Here is a 24,972-nt window from a genome sequence, read left to right on the forward strand (position 1 = left end):
ATGAATAGTATCTCTTCTGGATTGCTCAATTCACATTTCACTGTATAAATTACTTCCACTCTTTAAAAGTTTATATTGAAGTATTATTTTGGTCAGCAGTTTTAATCAAAAATATCCTAAAGTTCTCTTCTCAGGAGCTGTGAGAGGAAATTCAATAATGTTGTCAATTTCTTTGCAGCTTAGGATCTGCTTTTATATTTTTCAGTTTATGAAAAAAAAGGAGAGAATTTTTTTATATTTTGCATATGTGAATACTTTTAAAAGATTCTTCACTTGCAGTTTGTTGATATCATATACAAAGTAACATATCTGGAATATTGTATAGAGATTGTATACAGATCCAGCATTACAGAACATTAAAATTTCTAAACGGAGAGAAGCATTACTTAAGCTGAGTGATCTAGGTATTTGAATCTGATATTGTCCACCGGTTTGTTGCCTTTGCATTTTATTGATTTAATGGACTCTAGCCAATTCCTATAATATGCTTATTTTCATTGCAAATTTAGCTAATCATAATATTAGGCCATAATAGCTACAAGGGAGAGATTGAGGATGGTCTGCTATTCACAGAAGTTCTGTCTTTTAACCGCAACAGCATTTTTTTTAACATTAACCCCCTATTTCAGCTCAAAGTATATAAATGCTTCTCAGTCTTCCACATAAATCAGCATCCATGGCTCTCTGGAATTAAATATTCTAAAAAAAGCCTCTTCCTCTACCTTTAAAAAATAGGAGAAAATTCATCTTGGCATCATGGTCTCTATTTCTAGGTATTTTCACCAATGGAAATGTTTTCTTTGCACCTATCAAGCCTCCTCAGTTCTTAAAGTAAGATAATGGAGATGGTGTAACCCTTGAGAGAAAGAAGAAGCAGACTTAATCTTTCAGGACAATGCCTTTCCCTGTTTTATTTTGCAGAATAAAGGGGATGGGACTGTGTAAACAAAGAGGAAATCGTGCAGGTGATGGACATGCTGCTCAAAGAGGGTGGTAAAGGTGTAAATTAGTGAAGAGTAAAATCTAAACCTTCAGTACAGGAGAAACATTGAGTATCTCATACCTTTCACTGTGATTACCGGTACATCTCATTCTTCTAAAGGCTACAAGTTTTCTTCTGCACAACTTTCCTTGTAATCTCATCTCAGGAATGAATCCGTTATATTATTGCTTTATCATCTATGAAGGAAGCATCTCCAAACTGCATGCAGTGATTCAGGTGTGGTTACGCCAAAGCTCTTTATCTTTGGTGCAAGGTTTGGGAAGTATTCTCTTCTGTGGGGAATGGACAAAAATCTTTCCCTTGGAGTGCCTTTGCAAGGGCCAGTCTTGATAAGTAATAGCATCAGAATCAGGTTTATTATCACCAGCATGTGTCGTGAAATTTGTTAACTTAGCAGCAGCCGTCCAATGCAATACATAAGGTAAAAGAAAAAAACAAAGTAAAATAATAATAAACAAATAAATTACAGTATCTGTATTTTGAATAGACTAAAAACTGTGCAAAACACAGAAATAATATATACTAATAAAGTGAGGTAGTGTCCAAGGGTTCAACGTCCATTTAGGAATCGGATGGCAGAGGGGAAGAAGTTGTTCTTGAATTGCGGAGTGCGTGCCTTCCGGGTTCAGGTAACAGTGAGAAAAGGGCATGCCCTGGGTGCTGGATGTCTTTAATAGTGGACGCTGCCTTTCTGAGACACCGCTCCTTGAAGATGTCTGGTACTTTGTAGGTTAGTACCCAAGATGGACTGACTAAATTTACAACCCTCTGCAGCTTCTTTCGGTCCTGTGCAGTAGACCCTCCATACCAGACAGTGATTCAGCCTGTCAGAATGTTCTCCATGGTACAACTATATAAGTTTTAGACTGTACTTGTTGACATACCTCATCTCTTCAAACTCCTAATGAAGTATAGTCACTGTCTTGCTTTCTTCATAACTGCATTGATATGTTGGGACCAGGTTAGATCCTCAGAGATCTTGACACCCAGGAACTTGAAACTGCTCACACTCTCCACTTCTGTTCCCTCTATGAAGATTGGTATGTGTTCCTTCATCTTACCCTTCCTGAAGTCCACAATCAGCTCTTTCGTCTTACTGACATTGAGTGCCAGGTTGTTACTGTGGCACCACTCCACTAGTTGGCATATCTCACTCTTGTACGCCCTGTCATCACCATCTGAGATTCTACCAACAATGGTTGTATCATCAGCAAATTTATAGGTGATATTTGAGCTATGCCTAGCCACACAGTCATGGGTATATAGAGAGTAGAGCAATGGGCTAAGCACACACCCCTGAGCTATACCAGTGTTGATGGAGGAGGAGATGTTATCACCAATCTGCATAGATTGTGGTCTTCCGGTTAGGAAGTCAAGGATCCAATTGCAGAAGGAGATACAGAGGCCCAGGTTCTGCAACTTCTCAATCAGGATTGTGGGAATGATAGTATTAAATTCTGAGCTATAGTCGATTAACAGCATCCTGACATAGGCGCTTGTGTTGTCCAGGTGGTCTAAAGCCGTGTGAAGAGCCATTGAGATTGCATCTGCCATTGACCTATTGTGGCAATAGGCAAACTGCAATGGGTCCAGGTCCTTGCTGAGGCAGGAGTTCAGTCTAGTCATGACCAACCTCTCAAAGCATTTCATCCAAAGTACTCCAAGTGGGGTCTGACCAGGGTCCTATATAGCTGCAACATTACCTCTCAGCTCCTAAATTCAATTCCACGATCGATGAAGTCCAATACACCATATGTCTGCTTAACCATAGAGTCAATCTGCACAGCTGCTTTGAGCGTCCTATGGACTCAGACCCCAAGATCCTCTGATCCTCCACGCTGCCAGGAGTCTTACCATTAATACTATACATAGTTGACCTAACAAAATGAACCACCACACTTACCTGGGTTGAACTCCATCTGCCACTTCTCAGCCCAGTTTTGCATCATTTCAATGTCCTGCTGTAACCTCTGACAACCCTCCACATTACCCCAACCCCTCCAATTTTTGTGTCATCAGCAAATTTACTAACCCATCCCTCCACTTTCTCATCCAGGTCATTTATAAAAATCACGAAGAGTAAGGGTCCCAGAACAGATCCCTGAGGCACTTCACTGGTGTCCAACCTCCATGCAGAATATGACCCATCTACAACCACTCTTTCCCTTCTGTGGGCAAGCCAGTTCTCGATCCACAAAGCAATGTCCCCTTAGATCCCATGCCTCTTTACCTTCTCAATATACCTTGCATGGGGTGCCTTATCAAATGCCTTGCTGAAATCCATATACACTACCTCAACTGCTCTGCCTTCATCAATGTGTTTAGTCACATTCTCAAAAAATTCAATCAGGCTCTTAAGTCATGATCTGCCCTTGACAAAGCCATGTTGACTATTCCTAATCATAATATACCTCTCCATATGTTCATAAATCCTGCAGTAAATAAAGCAAGTGGGAACTTCCACCCATAATAGTAAGAGGTTGAAAATATCCTTGAATACACTCGCCAGTTGGTTGGCATAGGTTTTCAGAGCCTTACCAGGTACTCCATCGGGGCCTTCTGCCTTCTGAGGGTTCACTCTCTTTAGAGACAGCCTAATATCGGCCTCTGAGACAGAGATCACAGGGTCATCAGGTGCAGCAACGATCTTCACCCTTTCAAAGTGGGCTTCAAGGTGTTCAGTTCATCTGCTAGTGAAGCATCACTGCCATTCATACTATTGCGTTTCGCTTTGTCGGTTGGAAACCCTGCCAGAGTTGTACATCTAATTTAGCCTCCAACCTCACTGAAAATTGTCTCTTTGCCCTCCATAAATCATACCTTGTTTTCTGGTACAGGCCTGGGTCACCAACCTTGAATGCCACAGATCTAGCCTTTAGCAGACGACATACCTCCTGGTTCATCCACTGCTTTGGGTTTGGGAATGCTTTGTAGGTACACACTCATCCACACAGGTTTTAGTGAAGCCATTAACTACTGCAGCACACTCATCCAGGTTCATGGATGAATCCCTGAATACAGTCCAGACCCCCGATTCAAAGCAATTCCGTACACGTTCCTTTGCTTCCCTTGTCCATACCTTCTTGGTCCTCACTACTGGTGAGGACAATACCATAGTTGGGTGAACTTTCATCAGTTTGGATTGAGAGTAACACTCATCCACTTTTCTTCTGCCAGACTCAGCTTTCGGATGGGGTCAGGCGGTAGGTAATGTGTATGGCACTGGCACACTATCGGGCTTGTAGGAAAGACAAATATTTCAGTTCCTTCCTATTTACTTGCTGCACTTCATTTTAAGTTTCTGTTTCTTTAATTGAAGGCACTCAGATCTGACTGAAAACCAACATTTAATACTCAAACAGAAAAACTGAAAGCACTTTGCAAGTCAAACAGCAGTCTTGGAAACAAAACGGTTAACTTTTTGATTCAAAGACCCTTCATAAGAACTGATAGGATTTGCTTGTATATTAAGGTGTCACAAAGAAGTTCACAGGAGAGTTGTCAATGTTTGCCATGAAGCCACATTGAAGACAATAGGCATGAACATTCATTAAGGACGTGTTTAAATGAATGCCTTAAAGGAACTGAAAAGAGGTGAGTTGTTTAGAAAACTTCATAGTTTACTAGGTAGGGTGCAGATATGGGTATGATTTGTGATTAAAGGAATAACAGAATAAACAAAATGAACAATTTAACATAAATTGTGGATAAGCTAAAGAAACCAGTTTCAAGGGTAGCTGGGAGCAAGTTTAGAACAGATATTTCAGGAAGTGGTCAATTTTTGTCAGAATCAGAATCACGTTTAATGTCATTGGCATTTGTTGAGTAATTTGTTAACTTTGCAGCAACAGTGCAATGCGATACATAATATGTATATATTAAATAGCTAAATTAAATATTTAGTGCAAAAGATTAGAAATAAAGAAGTAGTGAGTTAATGTCCATGGTTTTAATGTCCATGCAGAAATCAGATGGCAGAGGGGGAAGAAGCTGCTCCTGAATCATTGAGTGTGTGCCTTGAGGCTTCTGTACCTCCTTCCTGATGGCAGCAATGAGAAAATTGCATTTCCTGGATGATGGCACTGCATTTTTGAGGCACCGCTCCTTGGAGCTTGGATGCTACAGAGACTAGTGCCCATGATGGAGTTGACTAATTTTACAGTTCTGCAGCTTAATTCAGTCCTGTGCAGCAATGCCCCGCCCGTACCAGATGGTGAGCATGTGAAATTATGAGGCCGAGAGGTGTAACAGTGAAGTAATTTTTATTAAGGAGAAATTGAATAAGGAAGGAACCAGGATGATTTCAAATGTATATCCCAATCTAATAGAGGAATAGCTTAGTGCAGACTCTGAAGGAGGAGGGAATAGATGCAACTTTGGTAAGGAAGTTACCGTGTGCCTCTGGAAAGATGTGAAAAGTACAGAAAGCATATGAATTTTTTTAATATAATGGAAGTACAGGCAGTGAGACTAAGAAAGAATTTGGAATAGTGGTTCTTGCCAGTGGTCAGCCAATCAGAGCCTTGATCAAAATAATTCTGTCCCATGAGTGGGCTTTCAGTAGCCTTTCCCTCAAAACTGCAGAGTAACATTGACAACCATGCCCTAGAATTCAATAGCTGACTCAAAACTATCATGTACCATGAAAGTTCAAATACATTCTAAAAGTATTAAAAATTGATAATCAAGTGATTGAAAATGTTTTAAAGTATTTGCTTCAAAAATTGAAACAAAACGCTTAAAACCATAAAGAAAATCAATTTAATTCCTAGGCATTTATAGCAAATTTCCAACCAACTGTTGGACTCCATAAGGTGCATTATCAGAAGAACACTAGCACTGTGTGGCCAGTAAGTTGAGGATTTCTGTATTCACACAGTAGGGGCATTTACAGGGAGACATACCAGCTATGGATCAGAAAAGAAGAGCAGTGAAGAGGACTGCTGAGTGATATGAGTTTCCATAGTTAGAAGAATAGAGACGAGATTCTGTGGATGCAATAGAGATGCCCAGATGGTATGTTGCCTCCTAGGTGCCAGGGTCATGGATATCTTGGACGGGGTCCATGGCATTCTAAACGGGGAAGGGTGAGCAGCCTGAAGTCTTGATACACACTGGCACCAATGACACAGGTAGGAAACCTGAGGAGATACGGAAGAGAGACTTCAGGGAGCATGGAAAGCTGAAAAGCAGGAACTCCGGGGTGGTAATTTCTGGATTGCTGCCTGTGTCATGTGCTGGTGAGAGTAAGAATATGGTGATTTGGCAGATGAATGCATGGCTGAGGAACTGGAGCAGGGGTTCTGATGTCTGAATCATTAGGGTCTCTTCTGAGGAAGGGACAACCTGAACAAAAGGGATGGGTTACACCTGAAACTGAGGGGGATCAATATCCTTGTGAGCAGGTTTGCGAGAACCATTCGGGAGGATTTAAGCTAATTTAGGAGGAGAATGGGAAATGGAATGATAGGGCTGAGGATGGGGTAGTTGTTTTATAAACAGAGGCAGTGTGTAGTAAGATTGCTAGCAAGGAGAAGCTGAATGTAGAGTGAGATTGCAGTCAACGGGATGAGTTGCAATGTAAAAGAGGGACAAAATCATCAGGGTGATGAATACAGCACTAAGGTGTTCTATTTCAATGCATGCAGTATACAGATTCTGGAAATGAACTTGTAGCAGTTACAGATCAGCATGTATGATGTTGTGGGCATTACTGAATTGTAGATTATAACTAGGAGCTTAATGTTCAAGGCTACTCATTGTATCAAAAGGACAGTCAGGTAGGCCAAGGACTGGCATGACTCTGTTGGTAAAAATACAAAATCAAAATGGTAGAAAGAGGTGACATGGGATTGGAAGGTGTGCAGTTGTGGTCAGTAGAGTTGAGAAACTGCAAGATTAAAAAGACTGATCGGAGTTATATACAGTCCTTCAAACAGAAGTAAAAATGTGGTTTTCATATTATGATGGGACATAGAAAATACATGTCAAAAGGTCAAAGTTACAATAGTCATGGGGGATTTCAATATGCAGGTAAAACTAGGCTGCTGCTGGATCCCAAGAGGGAAATTTGTAAAATGCATATGAGTTGGCCTTTTAGAGCAGCTGCTGGTTGAGCCCACTAGCGGAATCAGCTATTCTGGATTGGGTGTTGTGCAATGAACCAGAATAGATTAGAGAGTTTAAGGAATGGATTGTGTATTGTGTAATGAACTTGATTTGCTTAAGGAACTTAAGGTAAATGAACCCTGAAGAGATAGCGATCATAATGTGATAGATTTCACCCTGCGGTTTGAGAGGGAGAAAATAAAGTCTGATATATCAGTATTACAGTGGAGTAAAGGGAATTACAGAGGCATGAGAGAGGTGTGGGCCAAAATTGATCTGAAAGGGCCACCAGCAGGGATGAAGGCAGTTGAGTTGTGGCTGGAGTTTCCGGGAGCAATTTGGAAGGCACAGCAATGATACATATTCCAAAGAAGAAGTGTTCTAAAGACAGGATAACACGATTATGGTTGACAAAAGAAGTCAAAGCCAACAAAAAGCCAAAGGGTAGAGCAAATATTAGTGGGAAGTTAGAGATTGGGAAGCCTTTAAGAACCAACAAAAGGCAACTAAAAAGGTCATAAAGAAGGAAAAGATGAAATATGAAGGTAAGCTCGCCAGTAATATCAAAGAGGATACCAGAAGTTCCTTCAGATACATAAAGTGAAATAGAGAGATGAGAGTAGATATTGGATTGCTAGAAAATGACACTGGGGGGTGGTAATGGGGTACAAGAAAATGGCGGATGAACTGAATAAGTGTTTTACATCAGTCTTCTCTGTGGAAGACATCAGCAGAATGCCAGAAGTTTGACAGTGTCGGGGGCGGAAGAGAGTGAAGTTGCCATTACTAGGAAGAAGGTGCTTGGGAAACTGCAAGGTTTGACGGTAGGTAAGTCACCTGGACCAGATGGTCTACACCCTAGGGTTCTGCAAGTGATGGTTGAAGAGATTGTAGAGGCAGTAGTAATGACCTTTCAAGGAACACTAGATACTGGCATGGCTCTGGAGGACTGGAAAATTGCAAATATCACTCTACTCTTCAACAAGGGAGAGACGTAGAAGAAAGGATATTATAGGCCAGTTAGTCTGACCTCAGTGGTTGGGAAAATGTTGAAATTGATTGTGAAGATGTGGTTTCAGATGCACATGATAAAATAGGTCAAAATCAGCATGGTTTCCTTAAGGGAAAGTCTTGCTTAACAAATCTGCTGGAAATCTTTGAAGAAATAACAAGCAGGGTAGAAAAAGGAGAATCTATCGATGTTGTGTACTTGGATCTTCAGAAGCCCTTTAACAAGGTGACACTCATGAGGCTGCTTAACAAGTTAAGAGCCAATGGTATTACAGGAATGATACTAGCATGAATAGAGCATTGGTTGATTGGCAGGAGGCAAAGAGGGGGAATAAATGGAGACTTTTCTGGTTGGCTGCTGGTAACTAGAAGTGTTCCACAGGGGTCTGTCTTCGGACTGCATCTTTTCATCTTATATATCAATTAATTAGATGATGGAATTGATGGCTTTGTGGCCATGTTTGTGGATGATACAAAGATAAGTGGAGGGGCAGGTAGTGTTGAGGAAGCAGAGAGGATGCAGAAGGTCACAGGCAGATTAGGAGAATGGACAAAGAAGTGGGAAATGGAATACAGTGGGAAGTGTATGGTCAAGTACTTTGCAAGAAAACATAAAAGGGTTAATTATTTTCTAAATGGAGAGAAAATACAATAAAAAAAACTGAGGTGCAAAGGAACTTGGGAGTTCTGGTGCAGGATTCCCTAAAGGTTAATTTGCAGGTTAAGTCAGTGGTGATGAATGTAAACGCAATGTTAGCATTCATTTTGGGAGGACTGGAATATAAAAGCAAGGATATAATGTTGAGGCTGTATAAGGCACCGACCGGTGAGGCCTCATTTGGAGAATGTGAGCAGTTTTGGGCCCTTTATCAAAGAAAGAATGTGCTGACATTGGAGACGGTTCAAAGGGGGTTCACAAGAATGATTCCAGGATTGAAAGGCTTATCATTTGAGGAGCATTTTATGGCTCTGGGCCTGCACTCATTGGAGTTCAGGGGTTTGAGATGGGATCTCATTGAAACATATCGAATGTTGAAAGGCTTCAATAGAGGATATTGTGAATGTGGTGAGAATGTTTTCTATGGTGGGAGAGTCTAAGACCAGAGGACACAGCCTCAGAATAGAGCGGCATCCTTTTAGAATGCAGATGAGGAGGCATTTCTTTAGCCGGTGAATCTGTGACATTTGTTACCACAGGTGGCTTTAGAGGCCAAGTCACTGGGTATACTTAAGGCAGAGTTCATTAGACCTTTGATTAGTCAAGGCATGAAGAGGTACAGGAGAAAGCAGGAGACTGAGGCTGAGAGGGACCCAGTTCCAATGGATTAGCAATAATAAAATGGCAGAGCAGACTCAATGGGATAAATTGCCTATTTCTGCTCCTATATCTTATAGTCTATTCAGCACAGACAGTTGGTTTAGTTTTCTTTCATAAATTCTTTATTTTCTTATGTCTGCAAGAAATGAATCTCAAGGTAGTATATATGGTGACATTTAACAATATTGATAATAAATTTACTTTGAACTTTGGAAGCTCAGTAAATCTACCATTCACACAAAATGCTGGTGGAACACGGCAGGCCAGGCAGTATCTATAGGGAGAAGCGCTGTCGACGTTTCGGGCCGAGACCCTTCATCAGGACTAACTGAAAGGTAGTAAGAGATTTGAAAGTAGTGGGGGGAGGGGGAAAAGTAAAATGATAAAAGACCAGAGGGGGTGGGATGAAGCTAAGAGCTGGAAAGGTGATTGGCAAAAGTGATACAGAGCTGGAGAAGGGAAAGGATCATGGGACGGGAGACCTCGGGAGAAAGAAAGGAGGCGGGGGAGGGGGAGGAGCGCCAGAGGGAGATGGAGAACAGGCAAACAACTAAATATGTCAGAGATGGGGTAAGAAGGGGAGGAGGGGCATTAACGGAAGTTAGAGAAGTCAATGTTCATGCCATCAGGTTGGAGGCTACCCAGCCAGTATATAAGGTGTTGTTCAACTTTTAAATCTACCATTGCTTGATTTGCAAAGTTTCCAATGATAAACAGTTGTGGATTAGTTTAATAGATTCTCCATAGGTTTCAATCTATGTATTTTTCACCATTGTGGATTTAGAGGACTAAAGATTTTTTTAAAAATTCCTCTTCCTTAGCATTAAAGTCTTTTCTCCTCCTGATCACTTGCTAATAGTGCACTTGAATGGTCATCACTTGGTAACCCGAGCAAGATGTTGATGTCAACCCACATAATTTAATAGATTCAGTCCGGTTGGAGAGAGACATTCCAAATGTTTCAGTGAAGACAAAAAAAAGCCTCATCATTTCCACTTCGTCTTTAATTCAGTATGAGAAAAGCCCACTCTAGTAAATTAATTGGTGCAGCATTATCTCAGAAAAGAAACCTATTTCCCGATTATATCTATTACAGCATTCAATCCACTATCACTGTGAACTTAAAGCATTCCTATTCGCTTTCGAAGCTGAGATCATCTGCTGGAGAATCAAGGGATATGGGGCTATTAATTGAAATAAAAGAACGTTCATGAAGCGATTGCTTCGCCGAGCAGACTTCGTTTGGTTTACTTTTGATCCATCCCATCGTTTTAGGTTTGAGCAGAAACTGACTCCGCGTCAGCCGAGGGCATCGCTTTGCACAAAGCACCGGCTCCCGTCCCGGCGCGAATTTCCGACGACGCCGGTGGTGCAGCACGCGACCAAGGTACGTTGATGACGCCGGTGGTGCAGCACGCGACCAAGGTACGTTGATGACGCCGGTGGTGCAGCACGCGACCAAGGTACGTTGATGACGCCGGTGGTGCAGCACGCGACCAAGGTACGTTGATGACGCCGGTGGTGCAGCACGCGACCAAGGTACGTTGATGACGCCGGTGGTGCAGCACGCGACCAAGGTACGTTGATGACGCCGGTGGTGCAGCACGCGACCAAGGTACGTTGATGACGCCGGTGGTGCAGCACGCGACCAAGGTACGTTGATGACGCCGGTGGTGCAGCACGCGACCAAGGTACGTTGATGACGCCGGTGGTGCAGCACGCGACCAAGGTACGTTGATGACGCCGGTGGTGCAGCACGCGACCAAGGTACGTTGATGACGCGCCGGCGCGGGCCGTGGGGCGTGGTCGGACTGGCGTTGAGCCGAGCGGGCCGCTGGTTGGGGGGCGCGCCCGACTTGGTAAATATGTTTGTCCGCCGAGATTGTATGGTTTCAGCCGGGAAACTGAAGGTGGGCAAGCTTCGTCTGTCCTTAAGATGCATGCAGGCGTCGAACCAAGCAACACCCTGGTTTTATTTTAGAAAACCTATAGTACGATGTTGTTCGCCCTCCGGAGTCGAAGACGACCACGACCTCTGTCAGGTGGAGGGTTGGTGACTGGGCCCTGAAAGCTCGTCCACATGTGGGACTCGTGAGGGTAGGTGCTGCAGTGGAAGTGGAGGTAGCTCGAGCCTTGCGTGCGGCGCGATTCCTCTGAGCCTCTGCATACGCTCCTTCAGTGGTCCTGCTCCACCAGGTTGGGCGGTCCAGAGCAAGCGATTCCCAGCTGCTGGGATTGATGCTGAGGTCTTTGAGGGACACTTTGAAGCGTTTCTTCTGCCCTCCGACTGAGCGCTTGCCCTGGCTCAGCTCTCCATACAGCAGCTGTTTTGGTAGTCAGACATCCTGACGACATGGCCAGCCCATCTGGCTTGGGCATTCTGTAGGAGGGTGTAGACGCCGTGGGTGCTAGCCCGCTCCAGGACCTCCGTGTCTGGGACTTTGTCCTGCCATCGTACGTGGAGAAGTCTGCGGAGGCAGCTCAAGTGGAAGTGGTTGAGCTGTTTAGCGTGTCTGCTGTAGGTAGTCCAGGTCTCGCTGGCATAGAGGAGGATGGTGAGAACCACTGCTCGGTAAACCTTCAGCTTGGTGGTAAGGCTGAGTCCTCTCCGCTCCCATACATTCAATACACAATACAGTACAGGCCCTTCGGCCCACAAAGCTGTACCCTTCAGTCCTCAAATAAGGATGGTCAGCAGAGACTGCAAAGTTCCTCTTTGTTTATCCAGGAGAGACCCTAAGTGTTTAGGATTGAGATGGGGAAAATGTTCAGTTTGTGGTGAGACAGAACAAGGGAGTAAGTATTGAAATGACCACATTAACTTCAATGCCAAAGAATGGAAAGTGGCAAAACTTCTACCAAAACAGTAAGAATGTACATTGGCGAATTTAAAGGGAAGCTGAGGTTTCATATTTGGTTACGTGAAGCGATGTGGAAGTAAGATTATCTGGAGCACTAAGGACAAGGAGGATTAATTGATTTAAATGTTTTTGTGGTTGCAAAACTGAATTTACCTGCAATAACTGTACATACCTTATTTTGTAGTGTGTCTGATGAATATCATGGCAACCCCACATCTATCAATATCTGTTATTGACTCATAATCATTGAAATAAACAATTGCTTTCCACAATCAAAACACTGGGCTCAAGGAAATTGAATGTCACAGAACATGAAAGAATGCAATAGTAGACTTCACAGAACTTGGATAATTACATGCAGGATACTGAGTCATGCAGATGTGACAGAAATTCCCTCGTGTTTTTTTTTTGCTCAGCTTGCTATCTAATAGGAGGTGCTGCTTGTAAGATTAAAAACAGATTGAAGTAAATTAACAGATTTAGTCTCTGGTAGTAAATGGAACTCATTCTTCAGTTCTTAAAAGCAGTAATTGGCTTAAAATTGAAAAAATTACCCTATGGGATAGCTTTGCAATCAAGCTCTGTGAGAAGTCAGATGCTAGTCATTGTGCCTGTTTTGTTATTGCTCGATCATAGAGTATAAGAAATGGATTGTTTGGTTTGTTTCAAACAGACAAACTGACTCTTAAGTTACTTAGTTCAAGGAAGCTTGCAGAATCAATGGATAATATTATTTAGTATCAATAACTAATGTATTTATAGTTGGAAGGGTTTAATGTGCTCAGAATGTTAGCTTTACAGAATTTATTGCTAAGGGCTATGTCTCCAAAAGTGTTTTTTGAGCACTTGTGTTAAGAAGACATTTGAGGAAATTTCATATGCTTGTGAAGTCACGCAAAGTGGGAGAGAAACTGCATAAATGCAGAGAGCAATTCAGGATTATTAGGAATGGAGTAAAGAACATCAGGCAGCATGGAAGAAACACAGGGTGAGCGAGAATTCAATCATCCAGCTTTGGTTTCTGTGACAGACAATTTGTTTTTCTGCAACTTGTTGGTGGCTTTTTAGTTTTTGGAATTGTACCTGAGTTTTGGAATTTAAGAAAAACATTTTAAAAAGTGGTTTATCCTTTAAGTTTAAGAAATCCTTAACACTTTGTGTTTTATAAATGATTTATAATTTGAAAATGTTTTATGTTTCAAGATGTAAGATAATGATACGATGATTCATGATAAGATAGAAATTCTCTGAGATTTGGAAATGCTTAAGATAGAACTCTGAGTTCTAAATGTGTATTACGAACATGCGGATTTAAATGTGTGTCTCTGTAAAGAAATGAACTGTGTTTTAAACACTTTGTTAGCTGGAAGAGGGGACCCATCGCTCTAATATTGGGTGTTGGCAACTAAACTCGCCATGGGGATTAAATGCAGAAGTAGCTTTTGAAGATTGGCTAGTTACAGTATAATCTTCCTTTAGATAGTGAGAGTACTCATGGTTATGTATATTGGCTAAGTCTTAAAGCCTTTGAGTTTATAACTTTGCAGTCAGTAAACCCAATATCATCACACAGGGATCCTAAATTAGAACCCTGAAATATCCTTTGTTTGTTGTCTATTCTTATTGACCCTTTTGACCAAATAAATAGCTCCCACTTTCTTTTTTTAAAAAAATCGTTAAACCCTTGCAAGCTGTATTTCTTTGGCAGTGCTTGATTCTTCACATTCTTTAAGTGTTATTACCACCAAAATTCACTTTTTTTTCAACAATCACATTTAAACAGCTTGCTGTTCTTCCCAAAGCACTGAAATGAAAGAAAAAAGACGAACACTGTTCTCTGTGATCAGGCTGGGTTTTATGCTTCCTCAAACTCTTAGCACCATCCTGGTTTTCAGCTCCATAGGATTGTCTTTGCTTACTTCACTTTCATCTGTCCAATAGCAATGAGGAGGTCTTAACCGTTGGATTCTTTTCCTGCTCCAACAGTATCTTCATAAAAATTTCTTGCGTTTTCGTCTTTGCTTCACCCATTCACTATTCCATCAAGCACAAACATTTCTTCCAAACATCAGAACTCAGTTCACAGATGCCTCCCACTAAAATAGGCAGGGTGGGGGGGGGGGAATAGGAAGTATCACAAAAGAAGATACCGAAAGGGGTGTCAAAAGTTTGGTAAATAATTGGATTTTAGAGAAATGATGCAGTTTAGAGAACTAAGATAAATAAGGAAACAGGCGGCAATGAGGTGAAGGTGTGTGGGGTTGGAGGCTGATCGTGTTTGGTATTGGTAACATATAAAAGTCAGAAACATAAGAACGGGTTTGGAATAAGCACAAAATGATCTTGCTTCTGAACCAATAGTAATGCCAATTTATTGGACTTGCATGTGACATTGTTGCCTTTTTGGTATAGTTTTTGCAATAACTATCCAACCTGGGAAATCATGAAAGAAAATGTTCTATGAGCTTATGAGGAAAAGCTTTTTTATACAAATTCCATACCCACAATGACTGGCCTCATTTTCTTTCTCAGCCTGTGTTTGCCTTAGAATTAACCAGAATTGTCTTAACCAATGTCTCTTCAATCCTGAAGTTAGTTGTAATCCTACTGTAAGGAATATCTGTTGACATGTTCACAGTATCATTTAATCTGCCTATATGCCAACATGACCTCCACCCCACCAACTCTTAAGAAACTCATTCAAACTCTGAATATGTATTCACTTGGATATTCTGCTGCTGGCTTAATTACCTTTCCGCCATCCTTTCATTAAACTCTGCTGTTTGTATCCAATCTTGGGAAGTCTAATTTGTCCTTTGTTCTCCATGGCATCTTGTATTGCCTTTTTCTGCAGTGTGTCAGATGAAAAGTTCTTAACCTTGTCTCTAATCTGTTCTGCTATCATAATCTTGTCAAAACTAACCAATAAATTCCAAGACTTTGGCCTCAATACCTCATTGTGCAATTGGATACTGGATTTCCTTACTTGAAGACCTCAGTCAGTTCAGATTGGCAAAAACATCTCCTCTATGATCTCCGTTAGCACAGGTGCACCACAGGGCTGCGTACTTAGCCCTCTGCATAGCTCCAATACCGTACTCAAGTTTGCTGATGACACCAGTGATGTGTATCGAATCAAAGGAGGGAATGAAACAGCTTACAGTGGAGAGATTGAAAATTTGGTTGAGTGGTGTCATAAAAACAACCTCTCACTCAATGTCAGGAAGACCAAGCAACTGGTTGTATACTTCAGGAGAGGGAAACCAGAGGTTCATGAGCCAGTCCTCATCGGAGGATCAGAGGTTAGCAACTTTAAATTCCTGGGTGTTACTCTTCAGAGTATCTGTCCCGGACCCAGAGAAGTACAATTGCAAAGAAAGCACAGCAACACCTCTGCTTCCTTAGGAGATGTGGATATTTGGCATGACATCTAATATCTTAACAAACTTCTATAGATGTGTCATATAGAGTGTATTGACAGGCTACATTGCGGTCTGCTATGGAAACACCAATACCTTTGAAAAGAAGATCCTACAAACAGGTATTTGATTCAGCCTAGTACATCATGGGCAAATCCCTCCCAACTATTGAGCACAACTACATGGAATGCTATTGTAGGAAAGCAGCATCCATCATCAGAGATCTCCACCACCCAGGCCATGTTCTTTTCTTGCTACTGCCATCAGGTAGAAGCCTCAGAAGTCACACCACCAGGTTCAAGAGCAGTTACGACCCCTCAACCATCAAACTCTTAAACAAAAGAGGGTAACTACACTCATTTGTTCATCCATTGAGAAGGTCCCACAACCATTGATCTCACTTTAAGGTATCATGTTCTTGTTATTTTTTGCTATTTATATTTGCACAGTTTATAGTATTCTGCATTCCTGTTTATCTTTCGTTGATTCTGTTATAGTTACTATTCTGTAAATCTGCTGAGTATGCCTGCAGGAAAATGAATCTCATGGTTGTATATGGTGACATATATGTCTTTGATGATAAAATTTACTTTGAACTTGTGAATGGTGGTTTTTCCTGCCATTGATGTCCTGTTTGAATAATTTACTCTACAAAATGTTTCTTTGCTTTAGTACTTGCTGCAGTGTTCATTTTTAATCAAGCTTTTGGTCATTCTTCTAGAGAGCTCAATTTTTTTGGCTATGCTTCTGCATTTCATTTTTGACTCAGCATCCAATTTATGGTGCTGTGATGTATTCTTGTAAAAGGTCCAAAATCATTGTCATTTATCCTTATTCATGGTCATTGATTAATTATGGTTGAGCTAGCAAGTTTTTATAGTTTCCTATTTCTGATTTTTACGTGTTGTCTCTCAAGAAGTTCAAACATAAGGTGAGGTACAGAAGGACTGGAAATCTCAAGAGTTGCACCTAAGCTGCCAACCTTGCAGAATAAATAGTATACATAGTTTACTTATTTCTTTGAAATATGTAGGGACTAATTTTATTTCTTCATCTGCAGGAACAATAATGCCTCATATTAAAGTTAAATCAAAATGGAATGGCATAAAGGCAAATACACAGATGAACTGGTGTTCCTCCCCTTATCATGATGGCAGAAAGAGAAGTAATGCTATTGATATTATATACGTTTTTACAATATTGTAGATAATAATAGTTATTCATCTGTGATTTACTCTCATTCTAGAGTGATGTATTGATGCTGAAAGTATTGCTTAATGGGCACTCAAATCAGTATTAACAATAAATGCTGAAGTAATACTTCATCCTATCGATTTTTGTCCATTTTACCATTTCAATTAGCATTTAAGAGTTAGTGCACTTTTTCTTCCACTGCCTACTACTTTGGAGGTAATACTATCTCATTCATACCACCATTGTTTCAAAAATAAATTGGTTAACTCACACAAAATATACACAATGATATAATTTAGCCATTGATCCAGTGCAGCGTGTACTTTTTTGCAGTTATCTGGATTAAAGATCTTTTCCCAGTCTGTCTTATTTATTATAGCCAATATGTTTGAATGTCATGACCAATGACAGGAAGTTAAAGGGCTATTCATCGCCATTGCTTTAAATTCATTTGGTGACCTGGAGACAAATGCAATATATGTAAGATTTCATTTCTGTTTTGCACAGTACAGTTTACCATCTTTAATTGTTAATAAATATGACACCACACAACATAATAAAACATTAATGGAGAAATAAACTTCAGCATTTTGCTGGTGTGAGATTAAGAGTAATCAAATTGGTTGGCCATTACATAGCCTACTCAAATTTTCTTTCCACTGTTTTCACTGAAAGTAAAATTTCTAGCAGCGTGTATACCAGGCAGCCACTCTGCCAATGTCCTTGCATTCTTCCCACCAACACCTCTTACTAAAATTAGATTTTATCTCGCTATCCATTTTCTTTCTAATGAAAATATTACATTGATAGCAGATAGCAATATGCTTCTCTCTAATTGTACAAGATTTTACTTTTACTTTAAAAGTGGTGAATGCAGATCCAAAGCCAAGCTCAAATTTAGAGGAATTGTCAATGATTTATGAAGATGTTTCCAAATTATCTGCAACTGATAAACCAGTTCCTGGTGGTCACAGGTTAGTGTGTTTGTGAGTTTTATGAGATGGCAAGTTACAGAAGGAAATTTAATGTATTTTAAAATGGTTGCAATTCAAAAAAATTTACTCAAATTTAGTAAGTTTTAGGAGTTGTAATTTATTTTGTGAAGGCCTGAAATATAATTGTATGGAAGAAAGCCTTGCTACGACTGTTCATGTTGGTCTGTTTTGGTCACATTATTTTCATTGCAGGCAGTTCACAGAAAATTCATTAGATTAATTACTGACAAAGGGAGCTGACATGAGTAAAGATTAGGTCCAGAAAAATCAAAAAATGAGCGAGGACCTTATTGAAACATAACACTTTGAGAGGAATGCTATTAAGAGCTTCCCCTCATGAGACAATTTAAAGTTACTGATTAAAATTTCAGATTAAGAGATTCCTCATTTATTACAAAATAGCAGAATTTCTGGTGATTATTTTTGTTTTTACCCAGAGAGCTCTAAAGGCTGAATCATTTACCATTTTTAAGGTTGAAGTGGAAAAAAGTCTTTCAGAGTTGAGGTTTATGGGAACCAGCCAGAAAAGTGTTGAGATCAAGATCAGTCAGCCAAAATCTAATTGAATGGCAGAACCAACTTATTAGCCAAATAGTTAATTCATTATCTTACATGCATTCTTAAATCCTGGTACAATGGAATTGTATGCTTACTGGCTCCAGAAGCTGAGCTTTTTCAAGCTAGTAAGGGTAGTGATGTTATGCTGTGGTGATCTCTGCTGCATGTCAGCTTTCATTCACCACCATGATCACATGACTGGACATGAGTCTATTATTTCCCAGATGTTCACTGACCTAATTTCATCTGGAGATCTTCCCTTCGTACCCTCTACCCTCATGGGATCTTAACCTTGAGCATCCTACCTCTTTGCAGACTTGGTAGATACATATTTCAAATCTCTAATTGCCTATATTTAGCTATCTTGGCTGTATTCTTTCTCTAACTCTCCAGTCTTTAGTTAATTCTATCTTCAGTTAATTCTACTATCGGATATATCTTCCTCCTTCGTTTTCTGCATTCTGAAACTTCCCTCTATTCCTTCTGAAGCTCCTTTACATGGCTCTATCCCATTCAGGGGATGCAGCACTGTGTTTTAACCTTACTCAGTTTCATTATCATCTTTGTAATCTTTCTGGTCAATGCAGCGATTCACTTGCAGATTTCTAATTTATGATGGCGTCCCACTTATCACTGGGGGTGCATTCCCAGGAATGAGAGGATAATAGAATCTGTTGAAAGAGGTCATTTTAGTTTTATAACTTGAGAGATGCATCATTGACAGATGTGCCATGGACCAGGTGTAATCTCTTATCCTACTTGCTGCCATGTGTTGCTCTATCAGGAATCTGGTGCAAATCCACCATTCTTCCTGCTTCTTGGTGTAAAGAAGTTGTGCATGATTGATACTGCATTGCAGACTGGGACGAGCAGTGTGGCGGCTTAGCACTGAGAGGGTGAGCTCAGACCTGCATCTTGGCAAGTGGGGACAGGAAGTACTTTCTTCATTTATTAAAGGCTAATGAGGATTGTAATCTTTTCTCTTCACCTGTTGTACGTCATGGAAGCTGCTTTCTTTCCTTTGATCATTCTCTTTAGCCCAGAGGTTTTAAATGTTAACAAATTTAGTTGAGAGGAATGGCATTTTAAGGTACTTTGGCATATGTTCCTGTGAACGAAGAAAAGGTGCAATAGGTCATTTCTAAGTGGGCTCTTAGTGGCCTCCTCTACATTAGAGAAACAAATTATCCCTGATCCCTAATATTATATATAGGACTTGTATATTGCAAACTTCTATATTTTGTCAAAATGTGGAGAAAAATATACCATGTCTCTTTGTTCTTAAGGCATTTAGCTCAATTAGCAACAACACAACAAAAAGCTTTAAATAAAAAAAGAGGAATTAAGCCTTTTTGGAACAGAAGCCCAAGTCTTCAACAGTGGAAGGTATTTTAATGCATTAAATCATAAATTTGTTTAATTTTTGTTTGGTAATTTAAGGAGCCAATTATCATTTGGCTTAGTTTCTTCAGCTTATTTTAACAGAAATGTTGCTGTAAATTCTCCCTCCCCCGCCCCCCCCCTCCCCCGGGCTTTTAAATGTAATTCTTGGATGCCAGGAATGCAACTTTTTGTCACTTGTGAATTGTTAATTTTGGCAAAGCCCATTTTAAATTGCTATTCCAATTCAATTTCTATCAATATTCTATTTGGATAGAATAGCCTGGGTGCGAAAGCAGACTATTACAATTTTAATTAACATTATCTTAACATTATTCCATGCAGTACAATCATTTCCTAAAATAATATTGTTTAATTTCACATGGATTTCTGAAATTTCTAATGTTATCATTGAAGAAAATATTGTACATGAATTAGTTGTAAATGGAAACTAGAAACTTAACGGTAGTCCAATTCTAATTTTGTTTTAGAAGTTTACCCAAACTAATTCCAAATATTCAACATGTTCTGGATCCAATGAAACTAGTTCAGGTAAGAAAGCTATTCTGGAAGAAATTTGACTAAAAATTTAAGTTCTATGGAAATTATGGAACGTGATATTTTTCTTTAATCATCTGAATTGCACTTTTGCTGCTTATAATAATGTGATCTTCAGTCCCACAATATTTTACAAATAACCATTATAGCTATATCAATTTTGAATGAAAACTCAAGCCAAAGTACCTGGTTTTTTTTCTTCAGAAATCTTTGCCTTTTCTAATTTTTATGCATTTGTAAACTTGAAATTTTGGAACATTCGTTTTCTACCAACTTATATGAACAGTGGTAAATCCTAATTGAAAAACCACACCATAATGCATTGAGAGAGCCTTTATTAATGGCAAAAAAATATTGGCTTACTGTTTCTGTTGGTTTTGCTTTAAAAATGCTGGCACAGTTTACTTAATTGGTGCTTTAAAATCTACATTCCTTCCTGCTGGTTTCTCCAATTTTAAGATCCTGTGATCTAATATTTTTAAAAAAAATTACAGATGGGCCAACTTCAGTACAAAATTTGCAAGATGTTAGATTGTTTCAGGTACCTTTGTGACTCTTGTTGGTTTTGTCTGTTTAGGGCCTTTTGTGTTGATTTACAAACAAAATGGCTAAATCGCAATAAGCTTTGTAAATTGGCAGATGATATGAAGTTTGGTTTTGTTGTGGATAGAGTGGGGGGGGGATGGCAGATGGAGTTTAACTCGGTCAGTGTTGGACATTAGTAATCAAATGTAAAGAGTTAGTACACTATTAATGGCAAGACCCTTAACAGTGTTGATGAGTACAGGGATCCTGAAGCTCCCTGAAAGTGGCTACACAGGTTGATAGAGTGGATAGAACAGGGGTCAGCAACCTTTACCACTGAAAGAGCCACTTGGACCCGTTTCCCACAGAAAAGAAAACACTGGAAGCCGCAAAACCCGTTTGACATTTAAAATGAAATAACACTGCATACAACGTTTTGTTTTGCCTTTATGCTATGTATAAACAAACTATAATGTGTTGCATTTATGAAATTGATGAACTCCTGCAGAGAAAACGAAATTACATTTCTGCATGCAACAAAAACATTTTGAACTCCGAAAAAAAGACGTTGGGTTGAAGGTTACTTTTAAGTAAAATACTCAACGTCTATTTGAGTCCTTCTTGTATTTATGAAAAACGCCAAACTTAAATTTGCCGCCAGCAGCAAACCAAAAATAACGTCAGCCAGCTGTCAACCTGAAAAATAAAAGGACTATTTCACTGAACAATGAAAACATATGAATATACGTAAAATAATAGGCAATTAAAATATTTATCATACTTGTTCAGGTTGACTCACACCTGACAATGCAGTCGTATTCAGTAGGGATGGATCGATGCTTAGGGGACTGACCGGGAAGGATAATGTGTTTTTTTTCCTCTCTGAACTCACAGAAGCGTTTCCCAAACGATGTTTGCATTGCGATGATTGCAGAATGTAAATACTCCGAATTTATCATGTCGTGACCTTGTTTGAACTCTCTCAAATTGGGGAAGTGAGACAATGTGCCTTTCTGTAAATCTCTGGCAAGCAAAGTCAACTTGCGCTCGAATGCCAAAACATCCTCCAACATGTGCAGGGCTGTACGTCCTTACCCCGTTGAAGAGCTGTGTTCAGCATGTTCAGGTGCGCTGTCATGTCTACCATGAAGTGTAGCTTTTCCAGCCACTCTGGCTGTTCCAGCTCAGGAAAGTTGAGCCCTTTGCTGCCCAGGAAAGTTTTCACTTCTTCTAGACACGCGACAAAGCGTTTCAGCACCTCCCCTCTGGACAGCCAGCGATAAAAACACGTTGTAGCGGTGTGCTACACGCAGTCAGTAAACTGCAGTCAAAGATAGCTTTATTCGAACTAAACAGCCTTGCTTTTAAGCCTCCCTCAACCCGCCCCCCATGGGCGCGGATGCTGCAAAAGACACGTACTCACAAACCCCAGTAGGCTATCTCCCTTAGCCTGAACGCTGGCTAATTGTGAGCCGGTTTGGATGTGTCAGGAAATGGGTCGCCACAACGTCTTATTTAGATTGTACAAGATCACCATAATCTTCAAATTTAGATTTACATTTCAAAAACTAACAAACTAACATAAAATACATTTTAATTAAATACTGACCATGTAGCGGTGTGCTACACGCAGCGCTAAAATTACGACACCGAGTCGGTAACTGCAGTCGAAGGAAAAAACTTTATTCGAAATCTTCAGCCTCACTTTTAAGCCTCCCTCAACCTGCCCCCCATGGCGCAGAGGCTCCAAAGCTCTGTGCTCGCAAACCCCCGTAGGCTATCTAATTGTGAGTCGGTTCGGATGTGCCAGGAAAAGGGTCGCCACAACCAATTATTTCCCAAAGCAACAGGGAGCCGCAGCACAGACGTAAAAGAGCCACATGTGGCTCCGGAGCCGCGGGTTGCCGACCCCCGGGATAGAAGGATTAAATTTAACTGCCAGAAAGTTGTACTGCAACTTTATGAACCTCTAGTTAGGCTACATCTGGAATATTGTATTCAGTTCTGGCTACCCCATTATAAGAAGGATGTGGAGGCTTTAGGGAAGGTGCAGAAGAGGTTTAACAGGATGCTTGGATTAGAGGGCACTTGTTATAAGGAGAGATTGGGCAAACTAAGTTGTTTTCTCTGAAATAGCTGAGGCAGAGGGAACACTCTGATAGATGTTTATAAGAGTGTGAGGCACAGACAGGGTAGACAGCTAATATATTTTTCCCAGGGTTTAAATTTCCAACAACGAAGAGCATGCTTTTAAGGTGAGATGGAGTAAGTTCAGAGGAGCTGGTCCAGGCATGTTATTTTACACAGTGATGGATGCCTGGAATGTGCTGCCTGGGGTAATGGTAGAGGCAAACGTGACAGGGGTGTTCAAGAGGCACATGAATGTGTTGAAATGAAAGGATATGGACGTTGTGTTGGCAGAAGGGATTAGTTTAGTGTATACTTGATTACTAATTTAATTAGCTCAACACAACATGGTGGGCTGTAGGACCTGTGGCTGAGCTGTGTTTTATGTTCTTTAAGTCAGCAGGATACAAAAGTGTAAATAAAGTGCTGATTTACTGGGCATCTGGCCAGCACAACTAGTGAAAGATTGTATAGTTCCATGAAGTTATTTCAATTGTTTAAAACAATATATCTTTCAGATTCTCTAGATGATTTCTAAATGACATTTTAAACTGTATTAATCAAATAAACTGACTTGCTATCAAGCAGTATATATTTTAAGCATGTTTTCCATCCCAGATATTATCAGCACAAGAAATGTTCTCTCTCTTTTGTCGTTTAAGGTGCCCCTTTTAACTTACTATTTCGACTAAGGCATTATTTAATGGTCCCAATATATGGCTTGAACTCTCCTTTCTAAAATAAAATCAACAAATGTTGGAATTATTCAGTAAGCCAGTGAGAATGTGTGGAGAGAAAAGTAACTAACGTTTTTAGTGAATGACTTTTCATCAAGCAACTAAGATGTTTTGCTGTTAAAGGTGTTTGATTGATAATAACTTGCAACTCTACTCAAGTTGAAAGAAAAAACACCATTGATGTTGGAATAGTAACATTGATGTTTATCTCTTTTAATTTTCCCTTCTATATGAAGCTTCCCCCTCCCTTTTGCCTTCATTAGATTCAGAGCTGCCTGTGGACTCATCTTCACCTGCAAGCACGGATAGTTGTTCTTCTATAGAATTATTCCGAGAGGCAGATGGTAAATACTGCATTAATTCAGCAATAAATGGAATAGCTCCTTCAATCTTTTTTTTGAATAGCTTGCTTTTGGCAACCGTATTTGAAATGGTAATGTTTGCTTTAAGATTCTTCAAGATTAATGGAGGATATCTTCATTCATAAGTAACTTAATTATAGGTAGTGACATTTACCTATGAGGAAATATCTAGCATCTTTAGAAGTATAATTTTATTTGTGAACATGTGCTTGATTCATTATTTTTCTTGGAACATGCATGTCTGGAAGTTCAGTATTGCTAAATGCATTAGATGGTTGTAACAAGTGCTACGTCACTGGAATATATTCATTCATTTGAAGTCTTTATGCAAATACATTTTTAACTGATTTGAAAGAAAATAAATTCAGAAAATACAAATTTATCCAAGATTTGACTTAGTCCCTGGTACATGTCGCTGAGGTAGGTTCCCTTCTGTGAATACTGACTGAGGAAGTCTGGAAGCATACTCACTTGCTGATTAGTGGTGGTCCAACTTCCAGCACGTCTGTGATTTGCAGTTTTCTCAATCATGCCTTGAATCCCCAAATGGAGCAGATACCTAAAATCTGGACCCAATATGCTGTAGCCAAGAATAATATTAGCTTTACGATCCATTCACTGCCCCAAGTATTCAAATGAATATCCATTAAAAAAAAACTGGATGTCAAAAACATCAAATAAACCCAAGTCAGTTGCATGTAACTGCTGTAAATTTCAAGTATTTTAAGAATTGAAGCTAAAACTAAGCAGTGAACATCATCTAAAGGTTTTATATGAGCCCTACCTATGTTAAAATTGAGATTTCAGTGGTCCTTC

At 40.0% G+C, this 24,972-nt stretch overlaps 1 protein-coding gene across 1 annotated transcript in view; it reads left to right on the forward strand.

The window, feature by feature from the left end:
• The first annotated feature begins 11,251 nt into the window (after nucleotides 1–11,251).
• Nucleotides 11,252–24,972, forward strand: part of LOC132405638 (uncharacterized) — a 56,417-nt gene continuing 42,696 nt past the window's right edge. The window contains exons 1-6 of the mRNA XM_059990612.1: nucleotides 11,252–11,350; nucleotides 16,781–16,885; nucleotides 17,780–17,888; nucleotides 19,754–19,853; nucleotides 20,339–20,399; nucleotides 24,031–24,138. Coding sequence (XP_059846595.1) covers nucleotides 16,789–16,885; nucleotides 17,780–17,888; nucleotides 19,754–19,853; nucleotides 20,339–20,399; nucleotides 24,031–24,138 — 475 coding nt within the window. The 5' untranslated portion in view covers nucleotides 11,252–11,350; nucleotides 16,781–16,788. The remainder of the gene's footprint in view (nucleotides 11,351–16,780; nucleotides 16,886–17,779; nucleotides 17,889–19,753; nucleotides 19,854–20,338; nucleotides 20,400–24,030; nucleotides 24,139–24,972) is intronic.

Source organism: Hypanus sabinus, chromosome 15 (assembly GCF_030144855.1).
Source record: "Hypanus sabinus isolate sHypSab1 chromosome 15, sHypSab1.hap1, whole genome shotgun sequence".
In the NCBI taxonomy this organism is placed as follows: domain Eukaryota; kingdom Metazoa; phylum Chordata; class Chondrichthyes; order Myliobatiformes; family Dasyatidae; genus Hypanus; species Hypanus sabinus.